At 48.7% G+C, this 21,373-nt stretch overlaps 1 protein-coding gene across 1 annotated transcript; it reads left to right on the top strand.

Moving 5' to 3' along the window:
* The first annotated feature begins 591 nt into the window (after positions 1-591).
* On the top strand, positions 592-21,362 carry lrpap1 (low density lipoprotein receptor-related protein associated protein 1). Its single transcript, XM_017417005.3, has 8 exons — positions 592-888; positions 2,391-2,535; positions 5,874-6,004; positions 7,819-7,939; positions 16,726-16,881; positions 18,422-18,504; positions 18,828-19,004; positions 19,964-21,362. Exons 1-8 carry the CDS (start codon positions 724-726, stop codon positions 20,030-20,032), a joined length of 1,047 nt encoding a protein of 348 aa, XP_017272494.1. The 5' UTR covers positions 592-723; the 3' UTR covers positions 20,033-21,362.
* The last annotated feature ends 11 nt before the right edge of the window (positions 21,363-21,373 follow it).

Genomic DNA, 21,373 nt, shown 5'->3' with positions numbered 1-21,373 from the left:
TGTTGTTACTTCTGATTGTGTAGTGAAAATATCATTTTTGCAGAATGGCTGAACACAAAACCCACATTAACTTTGGAATTGTTTAGACTTATTTTATTATATAAGAAAATATATTATGTAAATAGAGTATAAGCCTTCATTTTTATAGTTACACAGAAAGCTGATATAAGGCTGACATATTTTTAGTCTACAGTTTTGTAAATGTTGTGTCATAATTTTGTTAAATTATGGCACACAGTAAACATGTTTGTGTTTCTTGTGTTTTCGCTTACATTTTTGCATTGTTTGCTCTTTTAAAGCATACATTAATGTCATTATTGGATTAAGAAAACTTTCCTTCTAACTTGTTATAACGGACAACGAGCCCGTCTGAAGATCGGCAGATGAGAGGATGAGAATGGCATTTAAGCGCGTGGAGGCTTCCTATTCGCTAACAACGTTGGCAAGTTTGGTTGCTAGGTAACCGCGCAGCGGGGCATTCCTAGATTTGTAGTCCAGGAAACGGCGTATCCGCTTCAGTGACACGAACAGTTCTAAGATGTGGAACTACATATCCCAGAATGCACGTAACTAGAAAAATTCCACCTCCGTTCGATCACGTGACACTCGGCGCTCCAGCGAGCTACAATAACAAAGCGTTTGCTGTATCGCGTAGCTCCAATTTTAGCCATTTAAACAAAATAAAAACTCCTCAGCTCAGTTAGCGTGTAAGCTAATTCCAGGATGAGGCTGCAGTGTTTAGTTTTGGCTCTGTGCCTCGGCGTTGGTGTTCTGGCGGGAGGAAAGTACTCCCGGGACGTCAACGAGCCTAAACGGAGCGGCAGTGATGAGCAAACGGTGGAGTTTAGGGTAGCTAAGCTCAACCAGGTGTGGGAGAAAGCTAAACGGGTACGTATGACAGCAAGTTGTTTTTTTTATCTTAAACTATTAGTAGCAGCGCGAGGTTGTTGAGTGCAATGAGGGGCGAAATTGTGTTCTGCATTTTGATGGTAAAACACCAAAAATGTCTGAATAAATTATGTGTAAGGATTAGCAGGGGTTAGCATCTCCATAATCATCACAGATCTATCAACAGCTCACCCCAAGGTCAGACCATACAGTGCTCAGAGACACAAGAGTTATATCTCAGACTCTACAGGCCTAAGTTATTATGGTAAACTTTGTTATGATTAATTAAAAGTTAGACTGAAAACGCTTGTTTGAAAGAGTTGCCACAAAAACGTCTCATCTCCTAAATTAAATTATGCAACATGTGAACAGGAGAAACTAACATGTCAGTAGAAATGTCTCTTGCCAGTTGTTAAGCATGGTGGTGGAAGGTTGATGATTTGGGCTTTTTGTGCAGCTGCAGGACCTGGACATTGTGAACTCTTCTGTGTCCTCCTGAGACCTCAGCTTTATTTTAGCATGTATTTCCTCTTACCATTCGGATTAACGGGACCCTGTAGACATTAAAAATAAGCATTAAAGTTAAAAATGGGAAAAAAGACAATAAAAGAACGTTAAAGATAATAGCTCTAAGTTGAACTGAATAAAACATTATGATGCAGGGAAATCAGCGTCCCCATATGAGGACACAAGGAAGTTATATTAACTGTTCAGCAGCTGAAACTTGACCCAAACTGGGTTGTGCAAGATTACAATATTTCCAAGTTCATGATCACATCTGTAAGGTAACAGATGAAAAAGAAAAGAATCATCAGGTTTGTAAAGACGCAGTCAAAGTCCAGACGTAACCCAGTTAATAAATGGCGAGACTTTTAAGAGATTTCTGCATAAATGAATGCCTACAAGCTTCAATAAACTGAAGCAATTTAGAAACGACGGGCCAAAAACCTCCTCTACAACGAGCTAGAGGCCAAGGTCATAAAAGACAATCATTTAAAGATATTAAATTATACTTAAATTTTCATACTACTTTTTAGCTTTTGTTGAACAGACAACAATGTGATACATTATATTACATTTCTGGTTTTGTTCTGATATATAAAAGCTTAGAATTTAAAAGGTGGTCTTATTTTACGTTTTTGTTTTTTTACATTTTTTAATAATACTTTGAGTGAACCAGCAAAACACCTTAATTGTGACTTTTTCTCTTTGATTAAAATAGATGAAATAATTAGCACAAGACTGGATTATTTTAATGTTAAACTCTATAAAACAACAACAACAAAAAGTGATATAACCAAGTTTAGGCATCATAACAGCTAAAATTAACTGACCAGGTATCAGAACAGGACAAAAGATAATATCCTTCACCCACTGGTTGCTTTGTTGTTGCTCTTTTCAGACATTAAAAATGGCAACAACTGAGCAAACCTCTCTTTGGAAACTTTCCTTCTGTTTCTGTCAAACTGACTCTGTGCTTTCTGCTCATCTCACTTTGACAGATGCAGCTGTCGCCGGTCCGGCAGGCTGAGCTGCACAGTGACCTAAAGATCCAGGAAAAAGATGAGCTGCAGTGGAAAAAAATGAAAGTGGACGGCCTGGACGAAAACGGGGAGAAAGAAGCCCAACTTAGACGAAACTTTAATGGTGAGTCAGTGTGTGTAGCCTTGTTCAGTCAGTGGTTAGAGCTGTGTCCTCACTTTAACGTTTGGAGTTTGTAAAATAAGTTTAAACTCTGAAATGCTGCCTGTTAACGATGTATATCTGCGGTGATCATAAATGAACAAAAATGACTTAAAACATTGGGTAGTTCCCAAACTAAAACATCTGTTAAAAGGTTGTACTATCACTTAGAGCAAGCTAGGTACATTTAAACAAGAAAATATGAAGTTAAATTTGTATTCTCTTATTTTTACAGACAATAGAGCAGAAATGTTTTTAACTGCATGTTTTATTGAGGGCTGCATCAGATGGTTTAAAGGTTAAGAGAGTGAAGATTCTGCCAAGTCTGAAAATTCATTAGTGTTGCCATTTAAAGCTTTAGAGAGCTCTGCTGTGACGGATGATGTGGTTTTATTTCAGTGACGGTGCACAGAATGGGAATGAAATGAATACTGATGGCTTTCTTTTGGTTAAAGCTTTAAAACTATAGAAAGGATCAAATTCACATACTTGATTTCAGACAATGGATCGTATTAAATGGATAGATTATTTAAAGTGAAACATTTTTTGCTGTTGAACTTGTTGGATAGTTTGTATCACGATTCTGTTTAAAAGCTCAAACTGATGGCTTCTAACTGCTGAGATGATGCTGATTAAGCTGCATTAATGATATACTGGGACAGAATAGTGAGAGAAACGTTGCTTTAGAACAAAGTCCAACTTTATAAGCTGCAGAAAAACCAAATACGTGGCAAAATATTCAAGTTAAAGTCCAGAAAAGCAAAAATCTGCAACTTTTATAACAAGAGTGTGAAAGTAAATGTGCTTTAATTATATTAATTATTCAAATACTAGATAGTGCTTAACATTTCATTTAGCATGGACATGAACTGTGAATGATTTAGACTCATGTTGCCCAAAAAAAAAAAAAAAAACAAATCGAATGTTTAATCAACTCGTGATGAAATCCGGAGCTGTTTTACAATCTGTTCACCTCTGTAGCTGCAGGCAGTCAGCCAGACACCCACACGAGTCTGTGAACAGCAGCAGGATGCCCTCTTTGTTCTAGCAGCACTAACAGAAGTTTGATCAGACTGAAAGCTGTTCAAAAACAAGACGCCTCACCATCTCTGAAAGACTCCGTTCGCTCCGGCCAAATACTCCTTTAGAAATTAGACGCCTTCAGCAGTGGGTGTTCGTCTGACCCTTAAATTAAAAGTGATTTAATTTTGTTTGATGACTGCATGTTTCTCACTAGCACAGGAAGAATAGGTGATCCACATGCATGGCTTTTTATTTAGTTAGCACTGTCGCCTTGCAGCAAAAAGGTCACAGGTTCAGCTTGTGGCTGTGTTTGCATGTTCTCCCCATGCATGCATGGAACTAGCTTCCTCCCACAGACCAAAACAATGCATGTTGTTGTAGCAGCTTTCTTGGATACGACTGTTTAATTTGAGTTGGTGACTCAAAATTGTAAGAAAATTGACAGAAAAAATGCAAACCTTCTGTTGCAGTCTCACCGGATTCTGTGCCGAGCGGCCGTGTTGTGAACGGCCAGTTTTCGAAAACTGCTCGCAAAACTGTACTCTAGCTCTCGCACATTTATTTTTTTTATTGCTCGACTCCACCCACATCATACCTGCCTCACCTCGCTTTGTATCTACCGACAGCCGTTGGTATCTAGGATTTAAAGGTCCTCTTTACAAACTATGAAATCAAACAGAAGGAACTACGTTAAATGATGCCGTTTGAAAGAGTTCCCTCCAGTAGTTGTTCAGATATGCTGAATGCGATTATGAAATGTGGGTCCACGCTCAATGTAAACAAAGAACTTGACTGAATCCACCATCTAAGCTGGAGTCATGTGATTGACCTACAGTAGACTGACCGTAGTTTGTGTAGGTGAACAAATATGGACGGTAAATTTAACGTTTGATTTATTTTCAGTCACTCTGTAGGTAACCAGACACACGTGGTATCTGACATCCAGTCAAGTTTTTTTCTGTCTGGTCTTCCTGACTTTGCACTGAGTACCTTTAATCTGCTGGAGTACACTTTAGAAATAAAGATGAGCAGATTGGGACGAGTTTTTTTAATAATTACTGTAGTTCATCAGTGTGGTTTTTAGACCTTGGATGTTTTCTGTCAGAGGAGCGCTCCCGTGCCGGGGTCAGAGTACATCTTTAACCTTCTTGAGTCAGGATGGAAATGCCTGCAACGGCTGTTTTGGTAAAAGAATTGTCTTACACTTTTTTTGGAAACGCGTTCAAAAAAACAAGCGACAAGATAGTGAGATGTTGTAACTCGCACAATAAACTGAGAACCCCCGCAAACGTTCCCAGACTCAAGAGAGCCGTTTGTCCAATGAGATACTGACTTCAGGATCACTGGCTACTCAAAGTGTCCTGTGATGGACTTGCGACCTGTCCAGGTGTCCCCCGTGTCTCACACAGTGACTGCTGGAGATAATCACCAGCTCCCCATAACCCCGAAAGGAGAAGGGGGTAAAGAAAATGGATGGATGGCTACTCAGAGGTGTTAAAACTTTTGAGAACTTGAAATAACTTGAAAAAAATATTCTTCATCTTGGTTAATTTCATTTCCTTTTTTCCTGTTATTTCTGTTCCTCATATAACATTTTATTCATCTGTTTCTCACCAGGAGATTAATTCAGAATCTCTGCTTGTTATAAATTAGTTGAGCTATAAAACAAACTTCGTTTTAATGTCTGTTTCTCTTTTTGTTTGAAACAATCTACAATGAGTTAAATGAGAACACGTCCAGCCTCATCTGGGACAGAATATTAAGAAAAGGGGTTTTTTTTAGAACAAAGTCCAACTTTATAAACTGCAGAAATATCAGACATATTTGAATTAAATGTCCAGTAAACCAAAGAATGTGTAGCCCATCTTTTCTCTCTTTTATTTTGGGTTGTGTAAGCTGTTCTGTTAAATGAGCCAACATATAAAGAAATGTTCTTCTCAACTCCTGAAAAATTCAGTATTTTTGGAAGTGTTGTGACCGAAACTACTTCTTACTTCATGAAAGAAGCATGAGTTTGTTTGAATGACTTGTTGGCCTTTATTAGGGATGCTCTTCACTCAGCTGCTCTCTTTAACATGTGCAGAGGCTTTCTGTGGGATTAATGAGGTAATCTCCAGGGTTTTAAAGCCGGGGTAAATAATTCATATGTGTGTTTGACTCACTTTATATTCTCCTGCTCCCCCCCCCTCTCATGAGACCCTCTGCTGTTGTTCTTCGAGGCTGATGTCGCGATTATTCACCGCAGCGTTTGTTTAAAGTGAAACGGTTGTGTTCTGCAGTGATTCTGGCCAAGTACGGGATGGATGGGAAGAGAGACGTGCGGTCGCTGGAGAGCAACTCGCTGAAAGACCACGAAACTAAAGATGGAGACGCTTTTGATGACCCCAGACTAGACAAGCTCTGGAACAAGGTTTGTGATTGAGTTCAAGGGAGAGAAAAGAAAAACGTGTGATTTTTAGGAGGGATGGTTTTGTGTTCTGCTGCTTCCACACTAAAAAAAAAAAGCAAAAACAACTGAAGCTGTTAGATACAATAAAGCTGGAGCCATTTTGGTCAAACCTTTAATAAAAAGTCATGAGATGTCAGGTTCAGAGTATGAAGAGTTGTTAACTCCCAGCTACTGCCACACCAAGTTTTAATATCTGTAAAATTAACTGACTTACAGCCATTTATATGTTTGCTAATGTCATTTGAGTGTGGCAGCCATCTTGAATTGAGTTGGCTCCAAAGGTTAATCAGTTTTGGAGATATAGCCAAGGATTATTTCCTGGAAGTTTCATTAAAATGTGGCTATTTGTCCATGAGATATTGACTCCAAATAGTTAACAGCAAAACCTTAAAAGATCTTGGACAGTTTGTTAGACGCTTGACTGGGTCAAAAACATTATCATCCACGTTTGGGTGATAAAAAGCTGAAACTCGGCAAAGGTCACATGTTTCTGAGGTTCCAGCCTCAACACGTTCAGCCAGCAGAGCCAGAAGTCTTTAAATTTACTTTTTACATTACACTTACTGCACAGTTAGGGGCTAAAAAAACATTTTTAAGATCTGGTGCTTTACATAATTTATCTGATGTTCCCAGAGGCACACATTGCTTAATGATGGAAAAGAAATAAAAAAGAAGGGAAGCTTTAATGTTATGAGCAATCTCTGTCCATTTGGGTATCTGGAGGGGATTTAAATGTTCCTCACTTTAAATGCAATCATTTAAATCTCTACTCGGCTGCAAATGAAATACTTCTAACTCTGAATAAAATAAAAGGCAGATGCTTTAATAAAAGCTGGAGGCTGCTGCAGATTGATGTGTTGGAACGGGTCAGCGGTGGTGTGGTGGTTCCTGTTGTCACCACACAGCAGGAAGCTCACGGTTAAATCCTGATTATTGCCTTTTAGTGCTGAGTTGGTTCTTTCTCTCAGTGCCTGCGTGGGTTTTCTCCGAGTACGAGGTGATTAGAGGATTCTAAACTGACTGTAGTTGTCAGGGTTCATTTTTTGTTTTGTTTGTTTTCATTAGCTCTAAGAATAACTGGCATCTTGTCCAGAGTTTAACCCCCACCACCCCCAACAGCTACATGGTTGGAGTCAGAATTTTTGATTTCAGAAAAACAATGTCTTATGAACTGAAGAAAATTTAAAAAAAACACTGAATTTGGATCTGTTGCTGCTTCATAAATCAAAAACTAAAGTGTTTCCAAACAGCTGAACTGGTTTAACCATTCGATCATTTAGGTTGACTTCAGAGAAGCACCAAATGGTTTGTTACACAAAACCTAGAAGGAAGAAAAACATTTTTAATGGGGTTAAAAAGGACGTACATTTTCCAAAAGTACTAATGAAGGATTTGACAAAGTCTCTGTTTTTCACTGTTGAGAGGAAATTTATCTCTTTCAATTAAGCCACTCCTGAAATTTACAGGTAGCTGTCACTTTAGGACGTTGATTGGTTCAGATGTATATTTTTTGTCATAAACCAAATGATCTGACTGATCTCATTGATCTCCAAACATGCCGCACTCTGAAGTCGACAATATTCAGCATTTTTGAGGGTGAAGGTGCTCTAAAGTTTCCATAATTGTTCAAACTCAAAAATATTATTTGAAGACACAAATTAATTACCTGGAGAGGCCTGTGAGCAGTGTCATGTTTCACCTTCTCAGATTGATTATTGCCTGTCAGCCATGTGTAATATCTCTGTAATCTGATCATTCCTGACTTCCACCAACAGGCCCAGAACTCTGGAAAGTTCACAAGTGAGGAGCTGCAGAGTCTGAAAAGGGAGTTCCAGCATCACAAGGACAAAATCCACGAGTACAACATCCTCATGGACACCGTGAGCAGGACTGAGGGTGAGCTGAATCTGACTGCAGAGACATTATTGGACTAAAAATGAGTTTTCAGAGTCACAAAGGGCTTGATGTCAACTCATCACACCAACTCTGCACTATTTATATAATTATGACTCACTACTCTGGTTAGCATTGTAGCTCAACATGTTTCTATAGGTAGATAAACGTCTATGAGTGTATAGTTTATATAATCCTAACACTTGCTCTGTCCACCTAGATCCTCAGAAAACCTTTAATTTTAACCGACTGCCTCCCTGAATTTCTCTCTCTGTCTCTGTCTTCGAATACAAAACACAACGAACACGAACAAATTACAAACAAGTGTCCACCTGAGACACGGGACGTCTCAGACACGGGACGTCTCAGACACGGGACGCCTCAGACACGGGACGTCTCAGACACGGGACGCCTCAGACACGGGACGCCTCAGACACGGGACGTCTCAGACACGGGACGTCTCAGACACGGGACGCCTCAGACACGGGACGCCTCAGACACGGGACGTCTCAGACACGGGACGTCTCAGACACGGGACGCCTCAGACACGGGACGCCTCAGACACGGGACGTCTCAGACACGGGACGTCTCAGACACGGGACGCCTCAGACACGGGACGCCTCAGACACGGGACGTCTCAGACACGGGACGTCTCAGACACGGGACGCCTCAGACACGGGACGCCTCAGACACGGGACGTCTCAGACACGGGACGTCTCAGACACGGGACGCCTCAGACACGGGACGCCTCAGACACGGGACGTCTCAGACACGGGACGTCTCAGACACGGGACGCCTCAGACACGGGACGCCTCAGACACGGGACGTCTCAGACACGGGACGTCTCAGACACGGGACGCCTCAGACACGGGACGCCTCAGACACGGGACGTCTCAGACACGGGACGTCTCAGACACGGGACGCCTCAGACACGGGACGCCTCAGACACGGGACGTCTCAGACACGGGACGTCTCAGACACGGGACGCCTCAGACACGGGACGCCTCAGACACGGGACGTCTCAGACACGGGACGTCTCAGACACGGGACGCCTCAGACACGGGACGCCTCAGACACGGGACGTCTCAGACACGGGACGTCTCAGACACGGGACGCCTCAGACACGGGACGCCTCAGACACGGGACGTCTCAGACACGGGACGTCTCAGACACGGGACGCCTCAGACACGGGACGCCTCAGACACGGGACGTCTCAGACACGGGACGTCTCAGACACGGGACGCCTCAGACACGGGACGCCTCAGACACGGGACGTCTCAGACACGGGACGTCTCAGACACGGGACGCCTCAGACACGGGACGCCTCAGACACGGGACGTCTCAGACACGGGACGTCTCAGACACGGGACGCCTCAGACACGGGACGCCTCAGACACGGGACGTCTCAGACACGGGACGTCTCAGACACGGGACGCCTCAGACACGGGACGCCTCAGACACGGGACGTCTCAGACACGGGACGTCTCAGACACGGGACGCCTCAGACACGGGACGCCTCAGACACGGGACGTCTCAGACACGGGACGTCTCAGACACGGGACGCCTCAGACACGGGACGCCTCAGACACGGGACGTCTCAGACACGGGACGTCTCAGACACGGGACGCCTCAGACACGGGACGCCTCAGACACGGGACGTCTCAGACACGGGACGTCTCAGACACGGGACGCCTCAGACACGGGACGCCTCAGACACGGGACGTCTCAGACACGGGACGTCTCAGACACGGGACGCCTCAGACACGGGACGCCTCAGACACGGGACGTCTCAGACACGGGACGTCTCAGACACGGGACGCCTCAGACACGGGACGCCTCAGACACGGGACGTCTCAGACACGGGACGTCTCAGACACGGGACGCCTCAGACACGGGACGCCTCAGACACGGGACGTCTCAGACACGGGACGTCTCAGACACGGGACGCCTCAGACACGGGACGCCTCAGACACGGGACGTCTCAGACACGGGACGTCTCAGACACGGGACGCCTCAGACACGGGACGCCTCAGACACGGGACGTCTCAGACACGGGACGTCTCAGACACGGGACGCCTCAGACACGGGACGCCTCAGACACGGGACGTCTCAGACACGGGACGTCTCAGACACGGGACGCCTCAGACACGGGACGCCTCAGACACGGGACGTCTCAGACACGGGACGTCTCAGACACGGGACGCCTCAGACACGGGACGCCTCAGACACGGGACGTCTCAGACACGGGACGTCTCAGACACGGGACGCCTCAGACACGGGACGCCTCAGACACGGGACGTCTCAGACACGGGACGTCTCAGACACGGGACGCCTCAGACACGGGACGCCTCAGACACGGGACGTCTCAGACACGGGACGTCTCAGACACGGGACGCCTCAGACACGGGACGCCTCAGACACGGGACGTCTCAGACACGGGACGTCTCAGACACGGGACGCCTCAGACACGGGACGCCTCAGACACGGGACGTCTCAGACACGGGACGTCTCAGACACGGGACGCCTCAGACACGGGACGCCTCAGACACGGGACGTCTCAGACACGGGACGTCTCAGACACGGGACGCCTCAGACACGGGACGCCTCAGACACGGGACGTCTCAGACACGGGACGTCTCAGACACGGGACGCCTCAGACACGGGACGCCTCAGACACGGGACGTCTCAGACACGGGACGTCTCAGACACGGGACGCCTCAGACACGGGACGCCTCAGACACGGGACGTCTCAGACACGGGACGTCTCAGACACGGGACGCCTCAGACACGGGACGCCTCAGACACGGGACGTCTCAGACACGGGACGTCTCAGACACGGGACGCCTCAGACACGGGACGCCTCAGACACGGGACGTCTCAGACACGGGACGTCTCAGACACGGGACGCCTCAGACACGGGACGCCTCAGACACGGGACGTCTCAGACACGGGACGTCTCAGACACGGGACGCCTCAGACACGGGACGCCTCAGACACGGGACGTCTCAGACACGGGACGTCTCAGACACGGGACGCCTCAGACACGGGACGCCTCAGACACGGGACGTCTCAGACACGGGACGTCTCAGACACGGGACGCCTCAGACACGGGACGCCTCAGACACGGGACGTCTCAGACACGGGACGTCTCAGACACGGGACGCCTCAGACACGGGACGCCTCAGACACGGGACGTCTCAGACACGGGACGTCTCAGACACGGGACGCCTCAGACACGGGACGCCTCAGACACGGGACGTCTCAGACACGGGACGTCTCAGACACGGGACGCCTCAGACACGGGACGCCTCAGACACGGGACGTCTCAGACACGGGACGTCTCAGACACGGGACGCCTCAGACACGGGACGCCTCAGACACGGGACGTCTCAGACACGGGACGTCTCAGACACGGGACGCCTCAGACACGGGACGCCTCAGACACGGGACGTCTCAGACACGGGACGTCTCAGACACGGGACGCCTCAGACACGGGACGCCTCAGACACGGGACGTCTCAGACACGGGACGTCTCAGACACGGGACGCCTCAGACACGGGACGCCTCAGACACGGGACGTCTCAGACACGGGACGTCTCAGACACGGGACGCCTCAGACACGGGACGCCTCAGACACGGGACGTCTCAGACACGGGACGTCTCAGACACGGGACGCCTCAGACACGGGACGCCTCAGACACGGGACGTCTCAGACACGGGACGTCTCAGACACGGGACGCCTCAGACACGGGACGCCTCAGACACGGGACGTCTCAGACACGGGACGTCTCAGACACGGGACGCCTCAGACACGGGACGCCTCAGACACGGGACGTCTCAGACACGGGACGTCTCAGACACGGGACGCCTCAGACACGGGACGCCTCAGACACGGGACGTCTCAGACACGGGACGTCTCAGACACGGGACGCCTCAGACACGGGACGCCTCAGACACGGGACGTCTCAGACACGGGACGTCTCAGACACGGGACGCCTCAGACACGGGACGCCTCAGACACGGGACGTCTCAGACACGGGACGTCTCAGACACGGGACGCCTCAGACACGGGACGCCTCAGACACGGGACGTCTCAGACACGGGACGTCTCAGACACGGGACGCCTCAGACACGGGACGCCTCAGACACGGGACGTCTCAGACACGGGACGTCTCAGACACGGGACGCCTCAGACACGGGACGCCTCAGACACGGGACGTCTCAGACACGGGACGTCTCAGACACGGGACGCCTCAGACACGGGACGCCTCAGACACGGGACGTCTCAGACACGGGACGTCTCAGACACGGGACGCCTCAGACACGGGACGCCTCAGACACGGGACGTCTCAGACACGGGACGTCTCAGACACGGGACGCCTCAGACACGGGACGCCTCAGACACGGGACGTCTCAGACACGGGACGTCTCAGACACGGGACGCCTCAGACACGGGACGCCTCAGACACGGGACGTCTCAGACACGGGACGTCTCAGACACGGGACGCCTCAGACACGGGACGCCTCAGACACGGGACGTCTCAGACACGGGACGTCTCAGACACGGGACGCCTCAGACACGGGACGCCTCAGACACGGGACGTCTCAGACACGGGACGTCTCAGACACGGGACGCCTCAGACACGGGACGCCTCAGACACGGGACGTCTCAGACACGGGACGTCTCAGACACGGGACGCCTCAGACACGGGACGCCTCAGACACGGGACGTCTCAGACACGGGACGTCTCAGACACGGGACGCCTCAGACACGGGACGCCTCAGACACGGGACGTCTCAGACACGGGACGTCTCAGACACGGGACGCCTCAGACACGGGACGCCTCAGACACGGGACGTCTCAGACACGGGACGTCTCAGACACGGGACGCCTCAGACACGGGACGCCTCAGACACGGGACGTCTCAGACACGGGACGTCTCAGACACGGGACGCCTCAGACACGGGACGCCTCAGACACGGGACGTCTCAGACACGGGACGTCTCAGACACGGGACGCCTCAGACACGGGACGCCTCAGACACGGGACGTCTCAGACACGGGACGTCTCAGACACGGGACGCCTCAGACACGGGACGCCTCAGACACGGGACGTCTCAGACACGGGACGTCTCAGACACGGGACGCCTCAGACACGGGACGCCTCAGACACGGGACGTCTCAGACACGGGACGTCTCAGACACGGGACGCCTCAGACACGGGACGCCTCAGACACGGGACGTCTCAGACACGGGACGTCTCAGACACGGGACGCCTCAGACACGGGACGCCTCAGACACGGGACGTCTCAGACACGGGACGTCTCAGACACGGGACGCCTCAGACACGGGACGCCTCAGACACGGGACGTCTCAGACACGGGACGTCTCAGACACGGGACGCCTCAGACACGGGACGCCTCAGACACGGGACGTCTCAGACACGGGACGTCTCAGACACGGGACGCCTCAGACACGGGACGCCTCAGACACGGGACGTCTCAGACACGGGACGTCTCAGACACGGGACGCCTCAGACACGGGACGCCTCAGACACGGGACGTCTCAGACACGGGACGTCTCAGACACGGGACGCCTCAGACACGGGACGCCTCAGACACGGGACGTCTCAGACACGGGACGTCTCAGACACGGGACGCCTCAGACACGGGACGCCTCAGACACGGGACGTCTCAGACACGGGACGTCTCAGACACGGGACGCCTCAGACACGGGACGCCTCAGACACGGGACGTCTCAGACACGGGACGTCTCAGACACGGGACGCCTCAGACACGGGACGCCTCAGACACGGGACGTCTCAGACACGGGACGTCTCAGACACGGGACGCCTCAGACACGGGACGCCTCAGACACGGGACGTCTCAGACACGGGACGTCTCAGACACGGGACGCCTCAGACACGGGACGCCTCAGACACGGGACGTCTCAGACACGGGACGTCTCAGACACGGGACGCCTCAGACACGGGACGCCTCAGACACGGGACGTCTCAGACACGGGACGTCTCAGACACGGGACGCCTCAGACACGGGACGCCTCAGACACGGGACGTCTCAGACACGGGACGTCTCAGACACGGGACGCCTCAGACACGGGACGCCTCAGACACGGGACGTCTCAGACACGGGACGTCTCAGACACGGGACGCCTCAGACACGGGACGCCTCAGACACGGGACGTCTCAGACACGGGACGTCTCAGACACGGGACGCCTCAGACACGGGACGCCTCAGACACGGGACGTCTCAGACACGGGACGTCTCAGACACGGGACGCCTCAGACACGGGACGCCTCAGACACGGGACGTCTCAGACACGGGACGTCTCAGACACGGGACGCCTCAGACACGGGACGCCTCAGACACGGGACGTCTCAGACACGGGACGTCTCAGACACGGGACGCCTCAGACACGGGACGCCTCAGACACGGGACGTCTCAGACACGGGACGTCTCAGACACGGGACGCCTCAGACACGGGACGCCTCAGACACGGGACGTCTCAGACACGGGACGTCTCAGACACGGGACGCCTCAGACACGGGACGCCTCAGACACGGGACGTCTCAGACACGGGACGTCTCAGACACGGGACGCCTCAGACACGGGACGCCTCAGACACGGGACGTCTCAGACACGGGACGTCTCAGACACGGGACGCCTCAGACACGGGACGCCTCAGACACGGGACGTCTCAGACACGGGACGTCTCAGACACGGGACGCCTCAGACACGGGACGCCTCAGACACGGGACGTCTCAGACACGGGACGTCTCAGACACGGGACGCCTCAGACACGGGACGCCTCAGACACGGGACGTCTCAGACACGGGACGTCTCAGACACGGGACGCCTCAGACACGGGACGCCTCAGACACGGGACGTCTCAGACACGGGACGTCTCAGACACGGGACGCCTCAGACACGGGACGCCTCAGACACGGGACGTCTCAGACACGGGACGTCTCAGACACGGGACGCCTCAGACACGGGACGCCTCAGACACGGGACGTCTCAGACACGGGACGTCTCAGACACGGGACGCCTCAGACACGGGACGCCTCAGACACGGGACGTCTCAGACACGGGACGTCTCAGACACGGGACGCCTCAGACACGGGGCGCCTCAGACACAGAACGTCTCAGACACGGGGCGCCTCAGACACGGGGCGCCTCAGACACGGGATGTCTCAGACACGGGATGTCTCAGACACGGGATGTCTCAGACACAGAACGTCTCAGACACGGGGCGCCTCAGACACGGGGCGCCTCAGACACAGGACACCTCAGACACTCAGACTCGAGTCGATGTGCTTTCTGTCGATCTTCACACCGAACCTGGAGCTTCTGTGGAGCGTCCATGGGAGATCAGAGACAGAGACAGAGACAGCTCATGTTGTTCAGCAAGTTGACATGCTGTGATCTGGTGGCTGTATTTGACCCTGGCTACATCCCCATGGTAACACGCTGAGCTCAGAAACTGCTGCAGACACGTTTCTGTTGGCATCTATGAATTAAGTCATCAATAAAAAGCGCCGCCTGTTCACCGGTGGTGTTCTTGGTGATATTTCTGCTAGAAAAATGAGACCAAAACAAAACGTTTTCAGGCTGAGGATTTGATGTGTGGGGGGCTGTATTTGTTCAGACGTGGTCAGGTAGGTGGGTGGAGGGTAGCAGACAGCGCACCTTATCTCCCGCTGCTCATCGCTTCTCATCAAGCTGTGAGCTCTAAGCCGAGCTGACGGGCCCCTCAGTGTTTTTCATAAAGACCCGGAGAAGATGAGCCAGTCTCCTTCGGATGATACCGACTCTGCACAGCTTTCTTTTTTATATATTTTTATTAGCACTTCACTGCTGCAGAACAAGCCAGAGGTATTTTTCTGCTTGTCTGGTGAATTTAAATGTTCAGCCAATCATATGTTGCCTTTAGGGGAGTCTGTGTTTACCTCCACAGCACCCCCACCCCCCACTTACTGTCTGTTCCTCATCTTTTTATTGTGTTTGCCTTTTTTTTTCTCTCTTTCTGATCCAAATGTCAGCTGATATTCAGGCAGAATGCTGCGGTCTGCTTGGCCTTTGTTTGAGTTTTTCCTCCCCACTTTTCTGAAGGTGAGACAAACAAAAATCTCATAACCTGCTGGTATTACCCAGTAAGTCCAGACTCATAAGCTGCTCGTGGTTCTTACGGAGGAAGAAATTTATTATATGAAGATAAATCGGATCTGTTTTGGGTTATTTTACGCCTCCTGCAAAAACGTTTGTTATTAAATGCTTGGTTGCTTTCACTTCTGTTCTATTCCTTTTTATTATAATGTTTTTTTCACGTCTTTGTGTGTGTGTGTGTGTGTGTGTCCGTTTTTCTGTACCGTTAGCAAAATAACTCATGCATCAGTGAACAGATTTTAATAAAACTATCAGAACATAATCACTGGGTTCTTTAAGTCAACCTAATTCAAGATGGCACAAACACAACAATGGCTGTACCTCAGTGAATTTCACAGATAATGATCTAAGATTTGGTGTGGTAGTAGCTGAGAGTTAGGAACATTGTTGTAACTTCATCATTTCTCATCATTTGATGAACTGCGGCGACGTGCATTCCTTCAAGGAATGTTAGGCCTTTAATTTCCCTGTTTTTTTCCTCCCGTTGTCTCTCCCTCATTTCCTCCGCTCACCTCCTCTCGACTTCGCTCCCTTTTAACCCACCCGCCCACCGGACCCTGTGGGCTCCTCTAATCACCTCCTCTGCTCTCCTCCTCTCAACAGAAATACACAAGAACGTGATCTCGCCCCTGGAGGGCGATGCCAAAGAGCCCGTGCTGCAGCAGAAGCACACCGAGCTGAAGGAGAAAATGAGAAGCCTCAACCACGGCTTCGAGCGCCTCCGCAAAATCAGCCATGAGGGCTTCTGCGAAGACAGCGGTGAGGGAGGCAAAAACACACACTCCTCTCCTCATCGCCTCACTCACAAGGACGTAGAATCATAGTAACACACTGCGGGATCGGGATTGGCAGGTTGATGTGCTGACAGCGTTACGCAGGGGCTTTGTGCTCTCAGCTGAAATTGAATAAATCTGTAAATTGGAATGGATGTTGGAGATGTTTTACAGGAGGTTATTTAAAGGAGCTCTCGGTGCTGCATTTAACTATTGACGTAAATCAGTTTGTCCTTGTGCCGTTCAGCGTTCCTTTTTTTTTCTTTCTTTGTAGTTTTTTTTATTCATCCACTCTTGACTTGTTCATCTGTTTGTGGCTGAGATGAGTAACGTTCAGTCGTCTCTGAAGGCGGAGAGGCTTCTGCCTCATCGCAATTGTTGACTTGCATCCATCCATTTTCTTTCCCCGCTTCTCCTTTCTGTGTCACAGGGATGCTAACTTACTCTTTCATAAAATGTCTCTGGATTTCCAGAAGGATGGCGTATTGTCTCGACTATAAGGCGGACTTAAAAGCCTTCAATTTTCTCAAAAAACGACAGTGCGCCTTATAATCCAGAGCGCCTTATATATGTAAGAAGTCGCAATGTTTTAGTACGACTTTGGTAAACTACAAAGCCGCAGCGCTCGCAGCATTAAGGCTCAGTTATTGTCGTGCACAGCGCACTGGAGGCGTTTATACTTGACGCTTACGTCGGTGCAGTATCCTCCCGTGAGTTTTGAATCGTTTGATTATCTTTGTGATCTCTCACAGAGGGATCATATAAATACTGATACAGGCGAACCAGCTCCGCTAGAGCACCGAAATCCTCCATTTTGAATGGAGCGCGATGCGCGGTCCACGCAAAGTCACAAAAATTGGGAGGTGCACGACGATGCGCCTTATAGTCCGGTGCCCTTTATATATGACAAAAGTTCTAAAATTGATCATTTACTGACAGTAGGTAGGTAGGTAGGTACATTTATTTATATAGCACTTTTCAGCACGAGGCGACTCAAAGTGCGTTTTATAATCCAGTGCGCCCTGTGGTGCAGAAAATACTGTACTCCTAAATGTGAACCAGCGCCTTAAAGCCGATGATAATGTTTTTGTCCGTGTCTGTGTGTTTCCAAAATATCTCATAAACCACTGGAGAAGTTTTATTGAAACTTGCAGAAGGTAATCTTGAATGTACAACTGATTATGTTTTGGAGTCTGTGAGATTCAAGATGGCTGACACACCCAGCTGACCTTAAAAAACACAAAAATGGTATAACTCAGTCAGTTTTACAGCTGTTAACCTAAAGTTTGGTGTGAAAGTAGCTGAGTCATCCTTAACACATACTGAGATCAGGCCCTTCATCTCGTGTCCTGTTGGGTTTTCTTTACTTTAAATCATCGTTTACTGACTGATCAGCAGTCTCCTCTTTCCGAAGGAGTCAGATTAAATATCTGCTCCTCCTCGAAGCTCCTGCTCTCCTTCGTTCTGTCGTGGCTCCAAACCGTCTCCTTCACCGATCTCTTCCTCCGTCTCTGGTTGCTCCGTAGAGTTTCGGGAGCCTCGTGTGATTGAACTGTGGGAAGCGGCCAAGAGATCCAACCTCAGCACAGACGAGCTGGACTCTCTGAAGGTGAGCTTCCTTCAACTGTTTACACGTCTTTCAGAAAATCTGTTTTTAATTTTAGTGCAAAAAGTTGAGTTCAGCCCACAGAAACCTTTAGTAACAGTTGTATTCACTGCGTTATTTTGCAGTGTGCTGCTTGTCTGTGATGAGCCATGAAACAGAGTGCAACATAATAAGATTTTCTCCATTAGACAGTGAACTTTTCCAACTTTCCCCACAACCCGTGGAGCTTTGTTCACCCATGAGCAGACGAATGCAGCTTTCTGATACTTCTTCTCTGTTTCTCAGCTCCTCCTTACACAACTTCCCTCCTTTCTTTGTTCGTTCAGGAGGAGCTGCGTCACTTTGAGACCAAGGTGGAGAAGCACAACCATTACCAGGAGCAGCTGGAGCTGTCTCACCAGAAGCTGCGACACGTGGAGTCTTTAGGAGATGAAGAGCACATCAAGAGGAACCAGGAAAAGTACAACACACTGGCTGAAAAGACCCGGGAGATGGGCTACAAGGTACGACAAACCGCTTCTCTGGTTGCATTTACTCTGTAATCACTGCAACAAAATACTGCTTCTGTTATTATTTACATTTATTATTATTATTATTATTAAGGGAATCCTTGCAGGAAATGAACTGTTTAGAGTTAATTATGCACGTTAAATAAAAACAGATGTTTTTACGAGACAACTTTGCTGACATTACGTCCACGTGTGAGTTGTTAATCACTGAACCGAATGTGTTGAAGCTTGTGAGTCATCATTCATCAGAAACAGCTTGTTTTGTTTTTACAAATAATTAGAAAAGGAAGTTCGGTTCAATGGAACAATCTAAGCCATAAAATTATGACCGCCTGTCTATTACTGAGTCAGGAAGCTCCTCACCAGTCGGGGCGTTGACAGATACCATCCTGGGGTGTCCTGGGGGGGTTAGCGAATAGATCATTTAGGCTCTAATATGTGGGACGGGGTCTCTGCGGATGGAGCTAATGTCACACAAATGCCATCAGATCACTTCAGATCAGTATTTGGGGAGTTTGGAGGATGAACAAGCGCCTCAGGCTCTTTGTCGTGTTTTGGAGACATTACTGAGTTATTTTGGGGAGACCCACTGCTGTCCTCCTGGGGCCGATACGTCCAACGGAGAGTGCTGTTGCAATCTGAGGGGGAAACTGCTCCCAAAGATGTTAGGATGTGCAGCAAGAGACTAGAAATGAGAAAACTTGGAAATATAAGGCACTCTCACTTTAAACCAGTTATTTAACATAAAACCAACTCACCTCGTGTTAACAGTGTCCCTTTTTTGGAAAAACAAACAAAACAGAAGCTGTAGAGGAGTCAGGCTTCAGTAAATGACCTCACAGGTTAATTAGTTAGAGCACTTGTCAGTTTCCCACAGAAAACAGGCTCCACATCTACCTGAGCAGCTTTGCAGGGATAATGTTTTGCGTGTGCTTCTTGTGGTTTGATTTCAGATGAAGAAACACCTGCAGGACCTGGCCAATAAGATCTCTCGTCAGGGTCTGCAGCACAACGAGCTCTGATTGGCTCGGCTCGGATCAGCGGCAGCCGAGAACCAATCAGATATTTGGCTCTAAAGCTTCACAACGTAAGCTGAATACAGCCACACCTTCAACTACTGTAAGAACAAAAATCAGTGTTTTCTGTGGAAGGTTGATTAATGTTTTTATACAGTTAAAATCACTGAATGAAGATTTGATCATTTATATTACAAAGTGTGCACAAATGATTCCTGTTGATTCATAATAACTGATTCATTGTTAGTCTAAGGATAAACTGAACACTTGTTGAGCTTGTTCAACTAATACTAATCACATGTCAGAGAAATGTCTGGTTTCTGCACAAAAACATGAAATGTAGCCAAATTCTGATGATGCATTTGTTGAAATATGGACACAAAACAATGAGATTCATTTAGTTTACCCTCTGAGCAGCACTTTATCTGTTCTGGCAACAATTGTGCAAATAAATACAAAATCAAGTAGGCTGCTATCATTGTGTCATATCATGGTTAGCTGAAATGCTGCAACAATAATATTATTTAATAAATCTGTAGGTCAGGAGAGCAAATAAGGAAATCAGGACCCCCACGTTTAATCTCAACCTTTAATCTGCAAGAAGAAACGTGCCAACGTCATCATACAGAAATGTTTTAAAAATATTGCTTAATAGTATTCTTCTTGTTTTGGTTTAACAAAAAAAAAATCCATTCATATTTACAGGTTTTACAGAGGAAAGAAGTCTCTGATGACATTAAAAAGCTTTTTCTGGTACAATGTTACATCCTGGCTCATCCCTCATGTTGTTTTTTTTTTTCTGTCCTCAGAGATATTAGGCAGGGAACTGAGGCTATAAAAATAAATTTGTGTCAAATATTGAACGATTTGTCCAAATAATGTTAGGAAGGAAGCGAGAAATTGAAACACAAATTGTGCTTTTCCATTCATCAGTTCCTGTCCGCTCAGAGCAGCAGCAGAAGCATTGATTGCTGTGATAAATAATGTTGCTGGCTTGCTGATTAGTCAGCCATGTCCTGCTTGGGCCACATGGGTTTTGATTAATGTAATTTGCACAGGGGATCTAACTCTAAGCTGCTTATTTCAATCGAATGCTTTGCAGCTCTGATGTGGAATGATAGCCGGGCGAGTTGAGGCTCTTAGCAGCCGACTGTAAGGTGTCAGTGCAACGAGGAGAGCTTAATCTCATTGTGAGATAATATCCTGCTGCAGCACGAAACAATGGCTGTCGCTACATCCAATTCCATCATAAATTACAGCCTGACGCTAAAGGTGGTATCTCACTGGGCTGCGGCTAGTTAGGGAACGACCTTCATGGCGGAGTCTCCAGGATGGAGTTTTTACCCA

Source organism: Kryptolebias marmoratus, linkage group LG3 (assembly GCF_001649575.2).
Source record: "Kryptolebias marmoratus isolate JLee-2015 linkage group LG3, ASM164957v2, whole genome shotgun sequence".
NCBI lineage: Eukaryota > Metazoa > Chordata > Actinopteri > Cyprinodontiformes > Rivulidae > Kryptolebias > Kryptolebias marmoratus.
This window is presented reverse-complemented; position numbering and strand designations above follow the sequence as displayed.